At 45.0% G+C, this 22,131-nt stretch overlaps 1 protein-coding gene across 17 annotated transcripts in view; it reads right to left on the bottom strand.

The window, feature by feature from the left end:
• Positions 1-20,260, bottom strand: part of RBFOX2 (RNA binding fox-1 homolog 2) — a 288,451-nt gene extending 268,191 nt beyond the window's left edge. For 4 of the 17 annotated variants that reach the window (XM_055574431.1, XM_055574436.1, XM_055574485.1 and 1 more), the window contains exon 1: positions 19,700-20,258. In XM_055574431.1, coding sequence (XP_055430406.1) covers positions 19,700-19,882 — 183 coding nt within the window. In that variant the 5' untranslated portion in view covers positions 19,883-20,258. Of the gene's footprint in view, positions 1-19,699 lie in introns of all 17 variants that reach the window. The other 13 variants (XM_055574454.1, XM_055574439.1, XM_055574521.1 and 10 more) reach the window with 6 other exon arrangements.
• Positions 20,261-22,131: the final 1,871 nt, after the last annotated feature.

Raw genomic sequence — 22,131 nt, 5'->3', positions numbered from 1 at the left:
AGACATTGCCAATGTCCCCTGTGGGCAAAATCTCTCCAGTTGAGAACTGAATTAATGCTTACACATTATGCTACTTCCTCAAACTCAAATTGACAGCCCTTCCAAAGCCTCCAAGCTCTTCAAATCACTTATTTCCAGGGGACTTGATCTTTATCACAATCATCCATTTGATTACCATTCCTTAGGAATCATCACTACCTATAAACTCTTCTAACATCAAGAGCTCAAACTCGAGTCACAGGCCCCCTCTCTTTTGTCTTCTCCCACTTTTTTCCTCCAGCTGAATCTATCAGTCCCAGTTTATCAATGCTCAGCCCAGGGTAATGTGCACTTTGTCACACTTGTGGACTCCTGAGTACTGTTTGATAGATTTAAGAAATCACCAAGACCACCTCAATGCAAGCTGGCACTTAACTGAGACTTAGCGATCTTTTTATTCTACTTTTTAATGAATGCTTATTACACTGGAACAGCACTTACCTCTAAAATGTCCCTACCTCCTCAAAGTGTCAACACAACCCCTGCCTAGAGGTTACTATTCTTTTCTACCTGAAGGAAGACAGAGATCTTCTGACATGAGCCTGGTCAACTTCCCTTCTCATTACCTCATACACAACAGATGCTCAATAAATATGTGTTAAATTTAGGAAGGAAAAACATCATGGTTTTATATTGGCTCTATTAAAAGAGCAATCTTTATGAAGGGAAAAAAGTTCTAAGTTTCTTTCTAATTGAAGACTTTATTCTACAATACTAAGCAACCTTGGAGAAGGCAATGGCAACCCACTCCAGTACTCTTGCCTGGAAAGTCCCATGGATGGAGGAGCCTGGTGGGCTGCAGTCCATGGGGTCGCGAAGAGTCGGACATGACTGAGCGACTTCACTTTCACTTTTCTCTTTCATGCATTGGAGAAGGAAATGGCAACCCACTCCAGTGTTCTTGCCTGGAGAATCCCAGGGACGGGGGAGCCTGGTGGGCTGCCATCTATGGGGTCGCACAGAGTCGGACACGACTGAAGCAACTTAGCAGCAGCAGCAGCAAGCAACCTTAAGAAGGGTCAACATGCCTTCTCAAGGCTACCAATAGCAATCAATGGTGTAAACTGCTGCTGCTAAGGGACCCTCTCCATAATCATCAAGGCACGCTAAATATAAACTCCAATGACAAGGAATTACACTGCAAATAAAACCCGCTGCCCGTAACTGTGAGTGATTCTTAATTCCACAATTCAGTGAGATGCAGAGAAGTACCTTAACAGGACGACAGAGCATCAATGGCAGTGCCACGTGCTAAAGACCCAGCACTCGGCTCTCTGGGAAGACCAACAAATATTCTCTGAGAGTATAAACTGCTCTGCCACAGGAGATAAGAGCTTTAAATAATTAATCAGCACAGGCAATTGTACAATATCTTTAGAATTAAGTGTCCCATTTTCATGTAACCCTAATGCCTCCCATAAGTAGGACTTTACTGTCAGAAGAAATGGGCAGCCTCTATGTTCCACTTAAAGAATGTTGAGGTCCTCACTGAATCTAAGGCATAACACTTTCCTCAAGCTTTTGTCTCCCAAGGCAATTAGGGAAAAAGAACCTTGGCACTAGCTTTCGCAAAATAGAGCCAATCATTTCTCAAAACGTGTTCTAAACCTTTTTCTTGACCTTCAGCTTATAGTAGCTTAGACAAGTATCTTAAAAGCATTTCCAGTCAGCCATTTTTGGTAACTTGTGAGCAAAATTATTTTTAGCTGAAAAAGTTTATTTCAATCCCTCTCTCATAACTCAGAAGCATCTGACCAGGTTTGGTTCAAGCTTTCCAGAATAATTTGTCTTTGAGTGGATTTAAAGCATAGGACAGTTCAGCTTCAAAGGGGAAAGTTTCTCCTTAAGAGGCATAAACCACCAAAACATGAGAATATGCAAGATACGTGAGGGAAAAAAAAAAAAATCACTTGACTACCTGCCACCTACCCTGCACACTGTGGAGATTAAGCACTTAAATGCTCATAAAATGTTTAGAAAGCTCTGATGGACAAAACATTTTGTTACAGCATTCCATGCTATGAAGAGCAAAATGCTTGCCTGCTTTAAATTTATGCTTCACATAAATTTAAATATAATGAAATGGAATATAAAGTTCAAGTTGTTTCCATGTAGCATTCAAACTGTGATTCCAAATAGAGGGAAAGTTTCTTCTGGATGAAGAGAGCTGAAAAGAAAATATCAGTAATTCTGCTAGAAGGCACGTCTACATATATACAACATATATAATTAAATACAGGTTTTCTTTGTTCTCTCTTAGAATTTTTTTTCCTTTTCTTTTTCCCCTGCTTTGGGATGAACTAAGACAGTGCCTCTACTCTCCTACCACTATGAGATTATGCTCCAAGAGTGGTAGGATAATCCATCACCGCCATCCAGTCAGCCTTGGGAACAATAGTACATGACTGCAAGGGGATGGCTGTCTGTGAAAGACACTGGGGAAGTCTGCTGCCCTCGCGCCCTCTGTCCCAGCCCCACTGGCCCACACAGATCCTCTCCTACCTGCTCCTTGGACAGTGTGCTTCTCCTGCGGGTGGCCTGTGCCTCCCTCTCCTGTGCCTGCCTAAGCCCTGCTCACCAATGGCTCCTGCAGAACGCTCTCCTTGCACCCATCCCAGCCTGGCTGGATAAGAATCCCTCTATTATGCTGCCATAGAAACCCTGTACTCATCCTATCAGGGTACAGAAGCTCCTTTATTTACCATCAGGTTAGGTCTGGAATGAAAAGCAGTTCCTAAGTCCATTAGTTCATAAAATTCCAACATGAAAAAAATCCAAGGAATCCATGGATGCGCCTCTAGTAAGGGAACATTTCTTAAGAAAACTAGAGAGGCTTATGGTAGTGGTTCTGACTTGTTTTGTTTCTTAACTCACTTTATGATTTGCACACAGCCCTTTATATCATCTGCTGTTGAATGAATCATCCCATACCCATATTAACATTCATCATCTCCTAATTTCACCTCCATTCTTATTCATCTCTATATTTATCTATTTATTCATATGAGCACTTTCCTTATAACCAAGTTTCATCCTTACTGAAGACAGTTAATAAGAAATGTAATAAGACATAGTTAGTAAGCACTGGAAACGTTCCATACTCCAGTAAAGTGTGACGGACAAAATTAAAATGGCCCTACTCCACCACCAGTACCACTGTTCCTTTGCTTGTGGTTAGCAGAATCGGCACACTTGTGTTCTAACACATAACTTGACTCATTTTTCTCTGAAAACTAGCAAGTTTAAGGATCATAAGTAAAATAGCCCCTGTGCTTATTCCTATATAATTTCAATAAACTATTTTATTTTTAAAACAACACATGCAGGTAATACAAAATTTAAAAGGCACAAAAGGTATACAATAAAAATGAAATCTTTACCTATAACCACTTCCTCCATCACTTGTTAGCCCTCCCCCAAGAGGCAACGAGTGTTAACCAGAACCTTGCATTTCCCGGCAAAGAGATTCAATGTGTACATGGATATATACTTTTTTTCATTACACAAACAGTAACAAACTATACCCTTTTCAGCACCTTGACTTTTTATACTTGACGTATTTTAGTGTCTTAGGTGAAGGCAATGGCAACCCACTCCAGTACTCTTGCCTGGAAAATCCCATGGATGGAGGAGCCTGGTAGGCTGCAGTCCATGGGGTCGCTGAGGGTCGGACATGACTGAGCGACGTCACTTTCACTTTTCCCTTTCATGCATTGGAGAAGGAAATGGCAACCCACTCCAGTGTTCTTGCCTGGAGAATCCCAGGGACGGCAGAGCCTGGTGGGCTGCCGTCTATGGAGTTGCAAAGAGTCGGACACAACTGAAGTGACTTAGCAGCAGCAGCAGCAAATGCATTTACCTAGAGCTAATTCTTTTTAAAAGCTGCATGATATTCCATTTTATGATTGTACTTTATTTTAATTCACAGTTCTCCTGTCAAAGAGCATTTTGATTTTTTTCAACCCTTTGCCATTTCAAATAATGCTGTACTATATATTCTTATACAGAGAAACAACAGTTATCTGTAGGATCAATTCCTAGAGGTGGAACTGCCGGATCAAAGAAAACATGCATTTTACATTTTGGCAGACATTGCAATAGTTCTTCATGGAATGTATGTGACTTTTCACCCCCAGCACCATGAGTACCTATTTCTCTACCTACACCCTTACCAATACACAGCGCTATCGAATTTTTCTTCCCATGTATAGTTGTCCCAGAAACCTCCCCCAACAAGCCTCAAACATTCCATACGAATCTCCTTTAATTCATAATCCTGGCATCTAGCATGTTGTAAGCATTCAAATGTTGAATGAATGAATGAGCAAAAGGGGAATTATCTTTTGCATAACATGAAAATTTTACTTTTAATATAAAGAACAAGGAGGGATTTAAATACTAACAATTTTTCCCTTTTGAAGGAGGGAGAGAGGAAAGTAAGAAAGGATGGATGGATGGATTCTGCTCTAAAATGCTTTCTTCTAGAGGTTTCTAAAAAAGCAGTGAAAGATGCCTGTCTTAAACAGTCAAGTACTGTCCTACCTTAAAGGAAGGTATATAGTCTATATTCAAAATGTCAAGAAAGCTGAAGGGCCTAAAAAGGAATAGCAAGATCCCTTCTCTGAAACTGGCAGGGGATACTGATGCCTCTCACATCAGAATTCCTTTTACACGCTTTCCAAAGAATTGACTCTCATCATGTGTTGTACACAGTCACACAGCCAGTTAACACTTCATTTATTTGCTTCTGTGCAGTACTTGGCACAGTCACTGCTAAAAATCTTTCACTGAATACAGTACACCGACCCCTGCACTGCCATTGGTTGTGGGTTTGCAGGAGTCCCCAGTGCCCTGCCAGGTGCTGTAACAACCACTGTAACAGACAGCACTTACACAGTGCTTATCGTGGACCAGATACTCTTTCAAGCGTGTTATATTTACTGTATTAACTCATGTAATATTCACAAGTTTGTAAGAGTTATTATTATCCCCATTTTACAGATGAAAAACTGAAGCACAGAGGAGATAAGGAACTTGCCCAAAGGACACACAGCTAAGTAGATGCAGAGAAAAGAATTTGAATCAAGGCTGTCTGATAGCAGAATGGCATCTCTTACCCCAGTATTTTAATACAGTGTGATCATCGCTCTGACAGAGTTGCACCGAGTATCTCTAACCCAGAGCACCAAGCTGTGACATACGCAGTTAAGCCTCTATCAGAGCGATGATCACACTGTATCAACATCATCTGTATACACATCCACTTCCCCTCTGCAGGCTGAAGGCCTAGTCCTCACTGTGCCTAGCACTACCTGACAATAAGCCCGTCAGCTGGGTTTTAGGTTAAGGTGGAGTAATAAAACCTCACCCTATTCCTTGGATTTGCACTTCATATTCTCAGTGCTGATGCTTCTCCTGCTGTGAGCCACCATTTCCTACGACTCATCTCCTCTGAGGCAAAATGTGCTTCCTAAACCGCGCTACTTCCTCGAGATGCCAGCCAGACCTCTCAAACTGCCTCTGGGTACCTTCTTGGAGTCCTAGAACACCAGAGACCCACACCACCATTGCTGCTGGGCAGGGCACTGGCAGTCCATCTCCCACCCCCACCCCCAGCAGCCACCAGCCTGCATCAGTGGCTCTTATCAGGAACATGGAGTAATTTGAACCACTTGCCAACCCATCTCTCAACTGCTAATACGGGCGCTTTCTGCTCTCAGGTTGCACAAATGCCTGGAAACCTTACACCGGGTGTGAAAGAAGAAGCAAATAGGAGAATCAACACAGCATCTGGTGCTCTTCCCTGCTTCCATTCACTGTGTGGGGCCACAGAGACCTCAGGAACCGAAGACTGTGTGGTGAGATGAACATAACCACACAGTGGAGGTCAGCATTCTTCTAGGATGCAAGACACATCCCTACCAGCCTCATTCTCCAAAGAGCTGGAAAGAGACCTCCTCTATGATATTTTTGTGGAGACAAAGGTCCACTACAGAAGCCAATTTTGAAAAGCATTGTTTTTAGTTCATATCTTTAAATGCAGACATGTATGCAGGTTAACCGAGCTAGAATCAAAGCCTTAGCTTGAAATCTTTAATTCTGTATCTGAATCAGAATCCACTACTGTCCAGTAAACAAAAGAAAAATATGCCCTGTTTGTTGACCCGTATCTGTTTACCTCCCATTAAAAGTCTTAGTCACAGAGTGGTCATATTCCAGGGATGAAGAGCATTGCCTCAATCCTGAGCTTTCCACAAACAGAAGAGTGAAGTGAAACTAACAGCAATTATGGCTGCTGAGACACAAACACCTATTAGGAACCAAATCTTTCTTTCTCACAATTCAGCACCAAAGTCGGTTCGCTGAACAGCCTCCTGACAGCAGTAACATTGAATCAGGATAAACCTGGGCATTCTGGATATGTCTGGTATAGAAGGTGTCATAATGAATAAAATCACATTGCAGTTCAAGTTGAAACGCAATGACTCAAGGCAGATCCAGAGTATCATTACTAACTCAGTGACACATGGAACATCTGACCCGAAAGGGCCCTACAACCACAAAAAGACAGGACCAGTAGCAGCGGACAAGGGCAGGCGGAGAGAGGAGGATGCCTAACTTGTGCTCGAGCATCTTTAAATGGCATCGTCCATCAAGGATTTATGGGTATTCACATGAAAGAAGAGAGAGGCACATTAGGTCTCTAACGCTGTGATTCCATAAAAACACAGGCTCAGACTTTATGAGATCCTATACTAATCAGAGTCATTCTTACCAGAGACATTTAGATATAGTTATCTCAGTAGACCAGAACAGAATAATCCTAATTCCAGAAACCTAACAAATGGAGGAAAATGTCAATATAAGCTGATATAAAATGATCTCCAAATACTTCAGAGAAAAGTATATGAATATTAACACTACCATTTGAGTTTCTAAAATGGGGGGGGGGGGGCAGATGGAGAAAATATTATGCAAGTACTATCTCTGGACAGATACTGAGATAACTAACCATACTGGTTACTTTCAAGGAGAGAAATTAGGTAGCTGGAAAAGGCAGAGATTTTTTACTCTTCAACCTTTTGCACAGTTTGAATCATCACCCATGTGAATACACTATGTGTTTAAAAAAAATAAATGTAAATGATGGAAAAAACCCTCCATATAAGAAACTCCCAGAGAAATCCCATCCAATCAGTAGAAAATAAGAAATGAAAGATTCTACTTAGTTCCAAAGCTGAAAATCTGAGCATATTGCTTGCTCTCTCATACTTCCTCTGAGCCTGAAACAACTTGTCCATAAAAATGGGCACAGATTCTACTTCATCTCACTGAAGCAGAGAGCTGATCCAGGAAACTTTGAGATGACCTCAGCTCTCATGATTTCATACTATCCACCATTACCAATCCATTGATTTAGCTATCGTTCACCCATTATTTGATTGGTAATAAAACTAGAGACTGATAACTTTAAGGCAAAAAAATTAAAGCAAAACCCCAAAATAACACTTTACCAAATTCTTATTATAATATATCCCTGGTACTGATGAAGAAGCCAAGAAAACACAGATTAAGAGACTGTTCCTGCCTTTAAGAAAGTGAAAAAAGTACTGAGATATAAGAAAACAGGGCCTGGTAGGTACACCTACTCAGTGTCAGGCTCTGAACTAAGCACATTACATACATTATCTCTTTTAATTCTTATACCAATTCTATAACATATTTCATAAGCAAAAAAGCTGAGCCTTTTCTTAGGCTGTGTAACCAAGATCACACAGCTATGATGTGGAAAAGCTAGGGCTCCAACTCAGGTCTCTCTGTCTGCAAGTCCATTCTGGTTTTTATAATCATGGAGTGGGAAAAACTTTCCTAAGCATCAAACACACACACACAAACCCAGAAATCATTAATGAAAATATTAATAAGCCCTGTTACAATAAAAAAAAATAACTTCTGATAGAGTAAAGCAAGGTGCAAAAAGAATGTATGGAGTATACTAGTGTTTGTGTAAAAAGAAAAGAGGGTGGAATAACAAGAAACTAACAAGGGGAAGAGGGAAGAGAGGAAGATGCTTCACTGAACATGCTTCTATAAATTTAGAGTCACAACATCTGCTTATGAGAAGCAAAATGAGATAGCTTAAATTTTGTTTAACTCTATTCCAAAGTTATGTGACTTTGTGTGTGTGTTTGTCAGAACGACACCAATTATCATTTCTCAAAGGACAACCAATTAAAAAACGGCTTGGGATAATATGAATTAGACCATTTCCTTGCTTAAAACAGGATGCTGGACCAATCTATTTTTTTTAGATTTCTTCAAACTCTTGGATACTGTAAAACCAAAGAAATATTTACTATTTGCCTAAAATGAACACTGAAGAAAACAATTCATAGTGAAGCTAAAATTTAGTAAGAGTGAATGATCCCCTACACCAACCTCAAGAAAATCATAAAGGTTTCTTGAAACAGGCTTCCAAGGATTAAAATGCAAAGCCTACTGGGGAACACTTAATCCAAACTACTGCTAGAGAGAGCAGTGCCAAGTAGGCATAAAGGAAGACTGCTCGTCCACATGGACACATGGGTATTGGTTAATCACAGCATTTTTATGCAACTGACAAAAATCATGAATGGTCCATGGTAAGTATCTCTTTGAAAGGCTTCTGCTTTGTGGACACCACATGCCAGTTAGCCAACTGATCTCCAACACTGTAAAACACGATCAGCTCAGAGCCAAAATGCTGCAGCAGAAAGATCTGTTTAGTACCACAACAAGCAGCTAAAGACCTGTAACACAAAGTGCAGGGACAAAAGACGTGTCGCTAATGCACAGCAAGAGGCAGCTGGGGAGGGGAGGAGGCCACCAACAGAAACCACAACTTCTAAGTCTTGACACAGACCTTTTATTGGTAAATATGACCAAATTCACGTCAAAGTCCAGGATGATACCAAGATTAGCCAAATCAGTTTACTAAAAATCACAGTTTCCTAAAAGTCAGACTATGGCTTCAAGTGTAAATGCAACATACAAAATAGGCCATACAATCTGGACGTGAGATAGCAAACACAAACAGGAGCCGGGACACCTAAGTAACAGTCGTAGAGTACGACTCCCCTCTTCAGACAAGGCCGCCTCTTCTCCTCTCACTGAGACTCTTCCCCTCTCACTGAGACGGGCAGTCCAAGACCAGCCACACTTTCAAAACAAGTGTTACCAATTCCCCTTAGCTTTGCCAATGTTCCCACTGTGAGAGACTGCCATTGTGGAGACTTCCTGAAGCGCCAACAAAGTCCCCAAGGCCATCACGTCAGCCACGGACAGTGTTCCTGGAAGTTCGTATGAGGTGCAAGCCCTCGAGCTCAGCTTTGTAGGTGCTGGGAGCCACCACAAAAACACCTTCCCATTTTGCCAGTTCTTGCTTTGAAATCGCGATCCTACTACCCCACTCCCTGGAAACCAAGAAATAGCAGGTGAAAGCTGTGAAAGCCACAGATTCAGATGGATCAGGGGACGGGCCAGTCTGACTAGGGGATAAGCGACCTCCTTTGCAGATTCTTTTGCAAAGGATGGGGTGAGGGAGGGCTGGGCAAGAAAGGGAGGTGGGGTAGGGAGCCAAACAATTCTTGTCTTCTACCCCAAATTCTCCAGTGTCTCAGTGGTAAAGAATCTACCTGCCAATGTAGGAGATGCGAGTCTGAGCCCTGGGTTAGGAAGATCCTCTAGAGAAGGAAATGGCAACCCAGTCCAGTATTCTTGCCTGGAGATTCTCATGGACAGAGGAGCCTGGTGGGCTACAGTCCATAGGGCCGCAAAGAGTTGGTCACGACTTAGCAACTAAACAACAACACCCTAAATTATTACCCACTTTCCTCAGAATTTTTATGGCGCACTAAACTGCAGAAGGAAAAAGGGGGGAAGGGAGAGGCAAAGAAAATCTTAAGGCTGTAAATATGACTGTACAAAAATCCCCAAGAGGATGACCTACGAAACGAAGCTCCTGCAACAAGGGCTAACTGTGCAGCCGCTTTTCTACTTGCCTCCCTGTCCAAGATAAATAGAGCAGCTCACAGAAGCCCACCAACTTCCAGGAAAATGGAACCGAAGTCCTCCTGACTCCCGACAAGCCACATACCCCTGAAATAAATGCCTAAATGAAATCCATACGGGTCTGCTCTGGAAACCATCCTGGCTGACAGCAGCTAACGCCCCCTCCTCCACACAGCTGCCAACACACGGAGGAAAAAGCTGCTCAAAATAAAGCAATTGGAAGAACTTCCCGTGAGCCTCGGCTTCAAAAGTGTTCCAACTCAAGCAGCGACTGGGGCCCACACACAAACCCCACGGTGCCCCCAGACCATGTCTACAGTTCCCCTAGTCCTACCGGCGTGGCTCCTGCTCCCTACCCCCAACCCCAGAGCTGAGAGAGTCCCTCGGGCACCCTCTTGCCCCCTCCTTACAGTAAATCATGCTTTGCTTGTGGTATTTACAATTAGGATCCGACAAAATCGATGCAGCCCTGAAGAAAAGTAAACAGTGTGCCTCCTCAAAAACCACATGCCTGGAAAAAAATATCCAGTGCTCAGAGCAAAATCTCTTTCCCTTGGCAAAGGAGAAACCAGAGAACCAGCCTCTCTGCGGGGAAAATCCCACATACCAGGATATTATCTGGGGACTTAGGTCCCTAAAAAACCTGAGAATTGTGGCTGAACACACCCATGTGGAAGCCTAAACTTCAAAGGCTCGGTTTCCACTCTTGGGAAAATAGGTTTTTAAGCAGTTACTCCACCATTATCATTTGGCAATTCAAAACTGTCATCTACTTCTTAAGTGGTATTTATCATGTGTGCTGTGCCTGAAATCCTCAACTGAAATTTCTAGATGCCACGTATGTGCAGAACACGTCAGAAGGAAGTGATATAACTGGTTGCTCTCGCTCTCATTCCCGTTTTAGAATCTGCTTTATTCATCCAGCATCTGAACAGCCAGAAGCACTATAAAGTATGCCCATTTCGCCTTTAAAGAGGCCCCAACTAAACTGGCAAGGGGAGTCTCGAGGCTGGAGAACAGGCGAAGATTAACAGGAGCACAAATCAGGGGACCCAGGGGAGAAGGTGGGTATGACGAGGGCCAGAGAGAAGATTCCTGCAAAATACTTCTATGAACCTGTCTCCAAAGCTGAGATTTACAAGAACTGTATTAAGTCTCCCTGTTTTCAAACATATCCAATGAACCATCTGAAAAAGAGTGTGCATTCTGTGAGGTGTCTCAGGTATTTTTCTGCATCCATAAAAACAAGCTGTAAGAGCTTATGAAATTCATTGGTTGAGAAGGGAAAGGTGAAGGTCCACAGTTGATCAAATGGGCTTAGTCCCAAGTGGTGGTAATACATCTGAACCACAGCACTCCAGAAGCTCTCAGCAGCACCGCCACTGAACAGCGGGTCAACAGACTGCTCCAATGAACCGGAATAGGTTAGCTCTAATTGCCCTGTCCTCGTGTGGTTCTTCTAGTTCCTCAGTCACAAAGGCACTTTTTATACATACACACGTGCTCTCAATTAATATCTGAGCACAGGAAACCTAATGTCAGGTTGCCATGCCCACCCGACACTTTCAGCAGTTAAACTCCACCCCCTCTAGAGTCACCTTTAACCCTGATTATCAATGCAAAGATCAGGCACCATTCACAAATCCCACAACACCTAGTCTTTGCTGGAGCTGGAGAGTAGACCAAGGGCCAGACCCCCCAGGGATAATCTGGAAAAACAATTAAAGCCATCTGCTGGCTCCAACCGAGGAGCAAGAAGACAAAGTTCAGTTCAACAAGAAAAGACAGTTTCTTGATTAGTCAGGCCAGGGCAATGCTAGATCCTATGGATCCCAAAGGCTCCCTTGATCACACAGTCTGGCGGAGGGGGTGGGGGTTAGGAGGGCGGTGGTCTGGGTCGGGGCAGACAGCTGAACAAATGTTAATCTAGAAAGTCCTAAAACAGAGCTCTGGGCACAACCTTCTGGAAAGCAGTAGGAATGCGGGAGGGATGTAGCATAGACAAAAGGCATCCAGGAGGAATCAGCATCCCAGCTTATTCCTGAAGACAGCCTTACTGATGAGATGAGAGGTGTGAGGTAGGAATTTCGGACAGAAGAACAGAAACAGAAGCACCAAGGTATGAGCGAGCCTGAGCGGCACAGCCTGCTCAGGAAGCTACCAGTCCCTTGCCACAGACTAGAAAGAAGCTAAAAAGGAAGGCACAAATCAGGCCAGAGGACCTGGCAGGCCAAACAAGAAAATGGACCTTATCCATTTGATAAGCTCTCAAATGATTTCAAGCTCTTTTAGATGGATTATGATGTTAACAGCCAGAAAGGTGGGTTTGAAGAGACTGGATGGAGAGCACAAGAGACAAACTCATCCCAGCTCAATTTCCACAAACAAAAATGAGAACAAAATGCCATCTATTAGATGCAGTACATTTAACCAACAAACCTTATAAAATCTGGAACACAAATGACATTTTCACTCCTGCATCCCATGTGCCATCAAAACAGCTAGTGCCTCTGTCATCCACACTCCCAGGAAAGATCCCATAGATTCCTGAAATGCCCACACGCCCCATGCAGGAGCCCTCTTAGTCCTTAGCAAGGAAGTGAATGTCTCCTCTTCCTCTCACTGGAGGGACCACCACGACCAGGTTCATACACTTCTTCACCCATGTCAAACCTGTTAGATTTCCCAGTTTAGTACACTGCTCATCTGAGGTAGCTCCCAACTCTGTCACTTAATCAATCAGAAGCACATTAACCACTCCATGCTGATGGAGCAGTGAGCAGGAACTCATGGAATACTGTGTAGCAGGTTATAAAGGAGGCAAGAAATAAACATTTACTGCTGGGTTCCATGATGGGAACTTCAAATATTTTCAGTCTGTGATTATAGCAGCTCATGAGAGGATGCAGTAATCCCTCCAGTTCACAGGTGTGTAAACAGGAGCTCAGATGCTAAATATCTTACCAAAGGTCATTTCAGTTGGCTGGCAATGGGAAGAACCAGGATTCAAACCCCAATGTGAGAAATTCTAAATAAGGTTTCTTGTACTACACCATACTTCAAGTATGTATGGATAACAAACATAATGATATATCAAGGTTGGTAATAATGATAACAACATCTCCCCTTCAAAAATCGGGAAGCAACGCATATAATACAGTCTCAGATGAAGGGATCACTCAGAAAAGACACAACTGAGTGATCATAACTGGAATCTCCAAATGTTCCCAAAATGTCACTCCTGAGCATGAGTGACCAAAAAATGTTCAGACTCAAATAATCAAAGCAACCTGACTATTCTCCAGAGAAAGGTGTCAAATCCTCCATCTACTTTCCCTCATGGTCCCCAGGACAACATGTGGAAACACTCCAGTCTGATGGTGAGCTCTGGCTCCTAAGTGATTTCCCAAACCACTTTACCACCCAAATTACAGAAATATGTCCAGGATTCACAAGGCAGTTCTGATCCGATTTGCCCCAATCCTGGCTCAAGCGGCTTTGCACTACTCTCTTAACTAGATCAGCGCCAGCCAATGGGTTTATTCAAGCCGATCTGTGATGGATTAGATAATGAAACCTTAGCCATGTAAGCTGCCTGCTTGCACTGGGGCTGGAGGGGCAAGGAATAGGAAACTGGATACTCGCAGGGGCCACCTAAACACCACACACACTCGTCATCCCGCCTCCATCTGTCAGCTCACGCTCCAGTTACTGCCGGTTCCTTTCCATCATCTCAAGGGCTCTTCCCTCCTGTCTTTAAGGAAGGGTACATTAGCCCCAGAAAAAAAGATGTGCACTAAGCTTTACAAATATGTATCAAAAAACAATTCAAACACGTCCACTGACTAAAATGACCAGCTTTATTGGGTCTTCCCTGGTAGCTCAGCTGGTAAAGAATCCACCTGCAATGCAGGAGACCCCGGTTCAATTCCTGGGTCAGAAAGTTCCCCTGGAGAAGGAGTAGGCTACCCACCTCAGTATTCTTGAGCTTCCCTGGTGGCTCAGGTGATAAAGAATCCGCCTGCAATGCAGGAGACCTGGGTTGGGAAGAGCCCCTGGAGGAGGGCATGGCAACCCACTCCAGTATTCTTGCCTGGAGAACCCCATGGACACAGGAGCCTGGCGGGCTGCAGTCCAAGGGGTCGCAGTGAGCCAGACACGACTGAGTGACTAAGCACAGCACACATTGTTTCCACAAATTATTAAAGCCTGATACCAAATTGATGGCCTGAGAGATGTCAAACCAGAGATTCACTAGCAACACTCTTGTTTACACCAAGCAGTACACTGAATTTCTTTCTCAGCCCTGTAATCTTGAGGCCTGTCTGCAGCAGTCTGCTTTATATCAAAATGAAAGTTAAATCTCTAGTTAGCTTCTGTGGTGTTCACATATCAGTGTGATAGAAAAAAAAAAAAAAAAAAGACAGTGACTAGAAAAATGGGAGAGGAAGTTAAGAGACAAATTCAACTCAGGATAACCTCTTGAGTCACCCTGCAGAATAACTCTTTGAATTCAGATCTTTCTGCCTCTCAGACATTCCCAGTTACACACTCACAAGCTGCCTTGTGAGTCTGGGGGAAAAAATTAGTCATTTTTACATGACTGTGCTACCTCAGTTTCTCCAACTACAGTATTTACCACTCTGGTGGTAAATTATGGGCTGTATTATGGGCTGAATGTCTGTGTCCCCTCCCCCCACCCCATCCACAAACTAATATGTTGAAGCCCAAGCTCACAATCTGATGGTAATTGGAGGAGGGGCCATTGGGAGGTGATTAGGTCATAAGGGGAGGATCCCACCTCCACCACTGCATCCCATGATGGGGGAGCCCTTATGAAAAGGAGATTCTCTCTCTCTCTCTGTGTCCACTAGCATACATGGAGAAAACCCCATGTGAGCACACAGCAAGAAGGCAGGGATCTATACGCCAGGAAGAGAGCCCTCATCAGACACCAAATCTGCCAGCACCTTCATCTTGGACCCCAGCCCCAAGAACTGTGAGAAACAAATTTCTGGTGTTTAAGCCACCCAGTCTACAGTCCGCTTGAGCAGACTAAGACACGCAGAAATGAAAAATTCAGTAATTTAGCAAGAGATTGTTCACAGAATCCCTTGGAAAGAAAGTATATTGGTAAGTCTACTCAAATGGTAGCACCCATGTTCAGTTTCAGTACCATACACTCAAAGTCCAAAGAGACTTCCACCTAGGAGGAAAGAAACCCAGAAACAAGCAAATGGGAAGATAAACTAAGAAATACAGTGTCTACAAAGCAATTACAGGCTACCTGCAAACCCCTCCCTGAGACCAGAAAGTCCTCCTACTACTAGAATCAAACACTAACGTGAACAACTTCTGAACTCACTTAGCTATACTAGACTTCTGATTCTATGGTCAGAAGCAGTCAGTTAGCCATGTAATAACCACATTCTGACATTTCACTACCATAAAGAATGTTGCTGAAAGCTATAAATAATAATTAAGGTGCACCTTGCTTTATGAAGGTGAACTTTCTAAGTTCCTAGAAAGCTGCACAAAAATCTGAATTTTTGCTCATCAAATTGTTTATATTCACTAGAGGAGCTGACCAAAAGAATTCATTCCCTGGTATGTTTCATAAGGCCTGAGTTTTTCACACATATCAAACTTGCTTAAAGTGAAACAAATCTCTAATAACTCACTTAACTTCCTACCAGGTTAGAGTACAGTATTTCCAAATACCCTCTTTAACAACTCACTACATTTCTCAAGCTGTGTTTCAATTTTCAGGTGGAATTTGTCTCTTCCCTCTTACTCCGCAGTTGAGGGTTCTCTAAACTGTTTCTAGGGCTGTGCCGACTCCTCTGCCACCCACATAAGGCTTCTGGATACTGGCCTAGAAAGGAGCGACCCTTCCTCTTCCCCCCCGTCCCAGGGGTCCTTCTTAGCACAAGGATTATAACATAAGCACCACAGACTCTCTCATGTCCCCAGTGCTCCATTTTAGCAAGTAATGATTTATCCCCAAAAGCTTAGTGGCTATAACTCATCAGGGTTCAGCCTTGGAATCTGCAGCTTAGAGCTGTAGCTCCATTTAGTCTGTGGTCTTGGGAAATTAACCCCAGCAAATGACTTCTGTTTAAAAATGGGTTAATCCTTTGACACTCAAAAGGTTAGGATATTTCCTGAAAGTACTCTCACCCCTAAATTTCATCACATTTTTTCTATCCCTTAATTATTTTAAAAAGGCAAAATTTCAACTTCAGTTTAACAGGCATTGAGCACTTACTATGTACTCAAAACTGTGAAGTATTATAAAGGATAAACACAAAGAAAATATACTTCTTGGCTTCTAGAAGCTTACAGTATCACTAAGGAAACAGGAATAAAACAATGAGAAGACAATACAGGATGATGCATAATTAACCACCGATACAACAGGAGGCAAGAGGTGGGTCTAACTGCTGTGAATTAATCTGTCAGGAGGGAAGGCTTTCGAAAAGGAGCTATGACCTCCAAGAAATGCCATTTGTGCTAAGATATACGAAGAAAAACAAGTGCTTCAAGACAAACCCATATACCAAAAAGCAAGCTACTGTAGAATTTTTAAATGTCTATTTACATGAACCTATAGACATGTCTACACCATTGATATCACTTCCTAAAACTGCTTCGCCCCTGCACATTCTCCTCCAGCTCCACTGGTCTCTTGTTCTCAAACACATCAAGTGTATTTATCTCTCAATGCCTCTGCACCCACAGTTCCTCTGTCTGAACCCCATTCCCTCAAATTCCCTCAGGTCACCCAAAGGTCACCTACACAGAGGCCTTCCCTAACCATCCTCTTCACCACTCTTACCCCTTTCCCTGCTTTATTTTTCTTCTTAACACTTAAAACCACCTAATAATAGTTGATTTCTTTATTGTCTGTCTCTTTCAATTAGAATCTTAGTTCCATGAGAGAGAAGTCTTTGTTTTGTTTACTACTATATTTCCTAGGCTCTAAAACAGGGCCTGGCACTTAGCAGCTGCTCAATAAACATCAGTTAAATGAATATTAAATATCCTATCATAATTATCAGAATGATAGGAAGGTCCTAGAAATCTAGGTGACCTAGGCTCAAATTTCATCTTTTCATGAACATTACTTTTTCTTTACTCTCGATTAGACGTCAAATTTCAACTTCTCCATAAAGCCTTCCTTGACCATTTCAGCAAGAACAACCATCTTTTGCTTCTGGCTTCAATGGCACAAATCCTCAGCATACTTTGGTTTTAAAGTTTGCAAAGCCTTGTGACAAGGATCTACCTTGTGGTATCCCTACTCTTGTTCCTCTGGAACTTACCAAAAAATTCGTATACATATACATAATATACATACATACATATATATGACACATATACATACACACACTTTTTTTTTTTTTCCAACTTTTCACCTATTCTGGCTCCCTACCTAGACTGCAGACACCAAGTTCTTTAAAGTCAAGACTTTCTGTATCTTTTTAGAGGTAACTTATAAATCATCCTTTACAAACACTGTATTTTACAACTATGGTAATAGAAGCCCCCAAAGAAGGGATTTTCCCAGAACCATGCAGATTGTTGCGGGCAGGGGGCTAAGTCAATGATGACATGAATACCTGTGTGACATGGTGTACTGGAACTACAACAAAGAGAATGCATAAAGTGAAAAATAAAGATCCACAGATCCACACAGTGAAAAAAGCATTCTCTGTGGGACAGTTCTAAGGTGCCCATCTGTACCCAGAGGACCTAATCCACAGCTTCCTCTCCATACTCCGAAGTCTCTATACACTGCTCCATTTCCAAATACTGCTATCCTCAGCCAATTTGAAGGCAACCAGCAAATAATGGGCCCCAGGAGGAAAGAGGGGGAAGGCAGTAGAAGACTCACTATTAACTGTGATTGACAGAAACAATAAATGGACACAGATATATGCACACACCAAGTGGACACGCTCACCAGCACCCACACCCAATCTTCTCTCATCTTCCAGTGTCAACCCAGCTCACCTGAAGTCTCCCCATATTCCTCTATATTTTTTCCAAGGCCCGGAGTGTGTACTTCACACAAGCACCCTGCCTGAGAGAGTTCAAATGGAGAACAAAAGCAGGCAAGTGAAACAAAAGAATTCAAAAATAAACACCAGGAGGGTCGCTTTACCTAAGTCAAGACAAGTAATAGAGTGGCCTCTGCAAGGGAGACCAAGAAGCACAGAGCAAACACGCCAGGCTTAAATACAGCTCGGTCTCTAACACAGGAAGTCAGACAGAGCCTTGAAAAGCAGCGAGAGCGGAGCACAGGAAGTCTTTTAGCACTGCAGAGATTTCCAAGAGTGCTGTAATGGAGAGAGCACAGGAATAGGAATTAGAAGACCAGGGTTCTATCTCTAGTTTCACAACCAGCTAACTGGGTGGCCCTAGGCAAGTCACTAGTCTGCTCCAGATTTTTTGATTCCTCATCTACCTAATGAGGTTGAAACATTTTGGGACTCGAATAAAAAGGATGAAAACTATTGACTTTCTATCACCTGAGAGTACCCGTAAACTATTCTGCAGAAGAATCTTCCAAGTCTCTCCGAGTTAAGAACTCCAGTCAAAGATGGTATCCCTGGTTGCTTCTCTAACATTCTATGATGCTAAGAGAATTGGGCAGATTGCTGGTAGGTAAACCCACTATTTCACAGCAAGTATGTTCTGAACAGAGACCAAATCTAAAATCAAATCAATCAAGGCTTCACCCTCTTCCCCCAACTACAAAGTCAACTGACATGGTCACTACATTTGCCAGTGCCTTTCCAAACCAACCAGCTTCTCCTTGAGTCCACAATTCAGAATCCAATCTTCTAACAGTCCTATAAATTTTCTTTTATATTCCAGGACAATGAAGATCTAGTCAGTGTCCTAAGATACAGCTGGCCAGGTCCTGTGTCTCCAGGCTCACCAGATGCTCCACGAAGTTAATGATCTTGAGCACCACGGTGTAGCCACAACGCTACCCAACTCCTCGTACTTCTCACACTCCTCGTGTAACTGATTTAACCCACAACCTAAGCCACATCCCCTTTGGGCTCTCGAGGAGTTTTCTCGCTTTTCACTCCTCCCTTCTATGCCGATCCCATTCTCCATCCCCGTTGTGTGTCCAGGGCTGCCAAAAACAGTACTCCCTCTTTTGGGGAGGTGTCCCACCACTGTCCACCCTCCTCCCCCCCCCCCCGCTCCCCCAGTCTTCGATTCGGTCCCCAGCTCTCCGGGCAACGGACCAGGATCTCTCGGCTTCCACTCCCCGCCAAGGAACTAAAGAAGGGTGTAAAGAAATGGAATCCATCTCAAGCACGTTCGATTTCCTCTCAACACCTATTCGTGCTACGTGCCCCTCTCGTCCCCTTAGAGATCAGGACCCTCCAGGGCACACCAGGCTCCTCCTGCACCCTTAGCTTCCACGTCGGGGCTCGCCCCACCTTCCACGCAGGCCCCGATCGGCCCCCTCCCACCTCCAACCCGGGACCCCGGGCAGCCCTCCGCCCTCCAAGCCCCGCAGCCCCGCGCCGCTCCCGCCGCCCCCCCACCCCGCCACGGTAACGGGGCGCCTGCCCCGCGCGGTCACCTGCATCCCGCCGCCGTCGGCCGCCGCCTCCTCTGTACGCGGCCGCTTGCTCAGGCCGGGCTCGGCTCCGTCTCCTCCCCCTCCGGGCACCGGCAGCTCCAGCTCTGACTCCCGCTTCATCCCCCGGGCAGCGGCGCCGGGCCCAAGCTGAGGCGGCTGCTGCGGCTGGGCGCCTTCCGCCATCCGCCCGAGGCCCCCTCGCCTCCGGGAGCCGGGCGACCCGCGACAGGCCACCTCCCCCTGGGCCTCGGCCCCGACTGTCGCGACAGGCAGGCGCGCGCCTGCACCCGCCCCCGCGTGCGTGCGTACGTGCGCGCGCGCGCGCGCGGGCCCGCTGCCCTCCTCGGCGGCGGCGGGCGGTAGCCTCTGGTCTCTCGCTAGCCGCCTCCCCGGCTCGGGGCCGCCGGCGGGTCGCGACGGGCACTCGCTCGCGCCCCCACGCGCACACGCGACCCCCGGCCCGGCCCGCCGCGCGCCCCGCCTCGCTCACTCACGAAGCTGGCCCGCCGGCCCGCGCTCACTCCCTTACACTGGCCCTCGCCACACGCCGGGCAGAGGGAGGAAGGGGGCGGTCCGGGCTCCTGAGGCTTGGGGAGGGGTGTTTATTTGGGGGGAGGAGGGGCTCGAGGCCGGAACGAGCTGACTGGCCGAGATCCTCCGACCCGCCACTGTGGCAGCACCGGGAAGGCGGGGAGAGAGAAAGGGAGGGCCCGGGATCTGGGACTCCAGCCCGCGCCGGAGGCCGGGGCGGCGGGGGAGAGGGGGCGGTGGCGGCCTAGCCCGCGGAGGGGGCGGGGCCAGCGCCCCTCGGCAATCTCCGCCGCCTCCGTTCCCGGAGGCCGAGAGAGGCCGGGTGGAGATCGAGGGAGTTCGGGAAACTCCGGCTCGGGCGAGGGATTGTCCTGGAGGCACCGCGCCTCTGGAGTTCCAGGGCGAAGGGGGCGGAGTCTGTTCCCTGAGGGCGGGGCCACAGCCTAGAACGGGCGGAGCTTGAGTGGCCGGAGGGCGGCGTAGTAACTCCCTCTGGCGGGACTCGCTGTTCGGAGTTGTACCGCGAATTCGCCCATCTGACCGGGTCGGTTCCAGGCAAGGAAAGAGGTTCTCTGAAGGAGGGAGCTCTTTACTTGGTCCCTCTCCCGCAAAAAAATGGGGCTCTCGAGTTGGAAGGTCCAGGAATGAGGCCACCGCTACAGGGCTCTCCCCAGTCCTGAAAACCTTTAATCATAATTTTTATCACATTTCTGGTATCTTACTAATACCTGATGTCTGTAAGAGCGTCACGGTTTGCACAATGAATTCGCAGACCCGTTTTGGACCGGGTGGTACAAGCAGAGTATACATGAGCTCTGTTTCATTCGTGGTGAACCTGAACCTTGGTTAAGTCCCGCAGATAAAAACTGGCAGATCCAGATCTCAGGAAACCAGATCATATTCTCTTTCTCTGGACCTTGCTGCCTAACACTTTCTTGCTTATCAGCTTCGTACAATTAGAGCTATTTGTGCAATAGCTTCTCTGTCTTACCAGACTGTAAGGACTAAGATAGCATCTAATTTCTTCAGGTTCCATGTTGTGCCCTGTATATTATAGGGACACAGTGATGTTGCATGAACAACATGGATTCTGCTAACTAGCTTAAGCCAGTTGCTTCATCTCTTTGGACCCCTACTCCATTATTTGCAAAATGAGGAGAGAGTTCAGATCAGTGGTTTGAAACCAGGGGCGATTTTGCCCTTTTCCCACTCTCCCCGGACATTTGTCAATATCTGAATATATTTTTGGTTGTTACACCTAGGGTGGGGTGGGGGTGGGAGTGCTGCTGGTGGATAGAAACCAGGAGGATTGTTCAACATCCAACAATGAACAAGACAGTCCCCACAACAGTTATCCAGCCCAAAATGTCTAGTGCTAAGGTTGAGAAACCCCAGGTTAGATGATTTCTAAGTCCTTTTCAGATAGGTCTATGACTTGTCCTTTGTACTGGGGTTTAACCCAAGGTAAAAGTTAGTGCTGGAACACTGCAATGATAAAGATTCCTTCTTTGAAGTCAGAAGCCAACCCAGCTTTGAATCCAGTCTTTACCACCAACTGTCCATGTGATGCTGAACCAGTGATGACTTAAGAATTCTTAAAATGAAGGGAATTAGAACCGGCAGTCTGGTTGCAAGGGAGGACTGGTGGCCTTATCTTGAAGCTGAGTTTTCATAGCAGGCACATTGTTTTAACTAGGCTGTGTTATAGACCAATAAAAATAGTCAAGTTTTAGCTCTGCCACTCACAAGTCATGGTACTTTGTAAAAGCTACTTAGCCTTTCTATGTCTTCATCTGAAAACTTAAGACCTTCCTAAAAGGATTATTGTAAGGGTTTAAATGAGTTATCATTATCACACATTAAGAACTTTGAACAGATGGACCTATGAGAAGCACTCAATA

The sequence above is a fragment of the Bubalus kerabau genome, chromosome 1 (genome assembly GCF_029407905.1).
Source record: "Bubalus kerabau isolate K-KA32 ecotype Philippines breed swamp buffalo chromosome 1, PCC_UOA_SB_1v2, whole genome shotgun sequence".
NCBI lineage: Eukaryota > Metazoa > Chordata > Mammalia > Artiodactyla > Bovidae > Bubalus > Bubalus kerabau.
This window is presented reverse-complemented; position numbering and strand designations above follow the sequence as displayed.